The 2,850-nt window shown below is 40.6% G+C and overlaps 1 protein-coding gene across 1 annotated transcript; it reads left to right on the top strand.

Moving 5' to 3' along the window:
• The first annotated feature begins 594 nt into the window (after positions 1-594).
• LOC137259644 (transcription factor Adf-1-like) lies at positions 595-2,551 on the top strand. Its single transcript, XM_067797253.1, has 3 exons — positions 595-742; positions 2,010-2,166; positions 2,269-2,551. Exons 1-3 carry the CDS (start codon positions 595-597, stop codon positions 2,549-2,551), a joined length of 588 nt encoding a protein of 195 aa, XP_067653354.1.
• The last annotated feature ends 299 nt before the right edge of the window (positions 2,552-2,850 follow it).

The following is a 2,850-nucleotide window of genomic DNA, read 5'->3' as shown; positions in this document are numbered from 1 at the left end:
GTATATTCATTGGATCTATAACCATGGTACGATATCTGCAGAGAACAGTGACACGAGACATTTATGTATGCCTGTTATCTTGTTGATGAAGAAGATCATCACATTAGTGATCACACCAGTACAGACATCAATTTTTTTTTCAAAAGAAATTCTTTATTCTGATATATTTTGAAATATGATAAAAGTATTAAACACACACAACAGAACACTAATCACATGGTTCAAGGGGTTCAATTTCAACGGTGTCTTGTCAGGAGTCTCAATCACAACCTAAAGCGCAGGTACTTTGTAACTTTGTAACTTTGATCATCATCTATGTTACCACAATCACGGATTAAAGGCGCTCCTCCATGCACGCAGCGCGCAAGCAGCGCAGCGCAGCGCGTCACAACAAAAAAAATCTCCTTCATTGATTTAAGTTACTGTCACTCCACACAGGCAGCGCGTCGGCGTCAAAATTTTTGAATCGCGAAAAAAGCGATTTTTGCTGCTTGACGCGCCGACGCGTAGGGGAATCCCCGACTTCCGACCATTTTGAAAATACACGTGGTTGCAAGAACATTTTGCTATTTTGGACAATATTTCAAATTCACGATGCCCAAATCACAGATAAATGAAGAATTGTTGATCACTGAGGTGCAGAAACATCCCTGCCTCTATGATATTGACAGCAGACATTATAAAGACACAGAAATGGCAAACAATGCATGGACGGCAATCAGCCAAGCATGCGAGACAACAGGTAAATATGGTTTTCACTTTTTATTGACAATATCAAACTCATGAACATTGTTTGGAGTTGTGAACATACGTAACTTGTGAACATACTTTGTCACTTGTGAACATACTTTAGAAATCTAGAATTTTAATATTCAGGTTACCTTTCAAAAATGTCAATGTCACTCGAATATTATGAAGCACCCATAAAATGCACTTCAGTGCTCTTTTACGTTCAACCTCTTCGAACGATGGTATATTGCCAGGGTATTTCTCCAGAAGATGAACAGAAATAACTGCAATATTTGTCACGGATATTCATGGCATCTGTTCCTGGGTGATTACCAATTCCACCAACATCTACTAGCGCTCTTGTACTGCCCTGTGTTTGGTTATCCTGAGGTAGTGGTTGGGTTGTTTCTTTCAGCACAAAATTATGCAGGACACATGATGCCAGTGTTATCTTTTTAACACTTTCAACCTTCATGTTGCTCTTTCTGTGGAAAATGCGCCATCTGTTGGCAAGAATGCCGAATGCATTTTCTACTACTCTTCTGGCTCGAGAAAGGCGATAGTTGAAAATGCGCTTGGTCTCAGGTAAATCTTTTCCTGGATATGGCCTCATAATGTGTCTTTTCAACGGGAACGCTTCGTCTGCAACAAAGACGTAAGGCATGGGGCCGTGATCTGTGTCTCCAGGTAGAGCTGAATCTTTTGGTATGTTCAGTTTCTCTCCTTCAAGAGCTCTTCCAAGTGCTGAGAATGCAAAGATACCACCATCACTGTTGCGACCATAGGCCCCTACATCAACAACGAGGAATCGGTAGTTTGCATCCACGAGCGCCAAAAGAACAATAGAAAATGTTCCCTTATAGTTGAAGTATCTGGAACCAGAGTTTGGTGGTGCTTCAATCAAGATATGCTTGCCATCAATGGCTCCCAGGCAATTGGGAAAATTCCATGTTTTGAAACCATTTGCGACCTCTAACCAATCGTTTTCTGTGCGTGGTGCTGGGAGGTAAATTGGTCCTCCTAGATTCCAGATAGCATCACAAACCTCAGGAATGATGACCTGTACTATCTTCTCTCCCAAACGGTAACTGAAGGCTATCGTTCTGATTGAATCACCTGTTGCCAAATACCTGCAATTACAAAACGAATATCTTTAAGCATACTATATTTAAGAACTGTGGTGCTGGAATTGTTCCTCTCCTAAATCTGCATATATCTCCTAACTAAACACTAAGTGTACTAAGAGAATACCATTTTCAATGAAATTGTTTATATTTCAGCTGCTGAGTGTAAGTCAAGATGGAAGTCGCTACGTGACAGGTACGTCCGTATGAAACGGGAACAGAAGACCAAAAGTGGCCAGGGTGCTAAGTCCAAGAAACCATGGAAATATGCTAACATCATGTCTTTTCTGGCCAGATTCGTACAGGAAGCAGAGTGAGTATCTCCTTTTTCATGCTTTTGTGTTGAAATGGAATGTTTAGCAATTTGATCTGTTTATTTGCTGATAATAATAATTTTGTTTTGAATTGTTTGTAGGACATCCAGTAACCTTGCCATATCAGATGATGATGCTGATGATCAACAGCAAGGTGACCAATCATTGGATGCAGGCAACACCAGCACTGACGGTACTATGGATGTATCTACAGATAGCCAGTCCAACCCAGCACCATCAACTTCCTTCACTTCGCGTCCTATTCCGCCAAAAGACTTACCAAAGCCTACTAAACGGTCTAGGAACCAAGTTGATGATCCTGTTGGAAGAGCTATGTTAAATTATCTCCAAAAGGAAGATTCTAGAGAAGCAGGATTTGGATGAAGACGAACTCTTCCTGAAATCACAAGTCCCTGCTCTGAAGAGACTCCCACCACGAAAGAAGGCGGAAGTAAAGTTATTAATGCATGAGATTTTGTACAAGGCTGAGTGTTTCCCCGACATGCACCTGAGCATCCAAACTACACGTATGGGATTTCAAAATCAAACCTATGCACCATTTCACATGAATTCCATGAATCAAGATTGGGATTATACTGATTTATCACAGGTTTACCAAAATCTGTGATTTTTCGAGAAAGTTGAACTGTATTACGATTTTCAGAAACTTCTGTAAAAGTATA

Source organism: Haliotis asinina, chromosome 13 (assembly GCF_037392515.1).
Source record: "Haliotis asinina isolate JCU_RB_2024 chromosome 13, JCU_Hal_asi_v2, whole genome shotgun sequence".
In the NCBI taxonomy this organism is placed as follows: domain Eukaryota; kingdom Metazoa; phylum Mollusca; class Gastropoda; order Lepetellida; family Haliotidae; genus Haliotis; species Haliotis asinina.
Note: the sequence above shows the minus strand (reverse complement) of the source record. Positions and strands in the feature narration are given on the sequence as shown.

Bases quoted from the DNA above. Each gene is read 5' to 3' on its own strand.
- LOC137259644 (XM_067797253.1), top strand. From the start codon at position 595: ATGCCCAAATCACAGATAAATGAAGAATTGTTGATCACTGAGGTGCAG. The intron at 743-2,009 runs GTAAATATGGTT...TTTATATTTCAG, and splicing joins CCAAGCATGCGAGACAACAG to CTGCTGAGTGTAAGTCAAGA. The intron at 2,167-2,268 runs GTGAGTATCTCC...AATTGTTTGTAG, and splicing joins AGATTCGTACAGGAAGCAGA to GACATCCAGTAACCTTGCCA.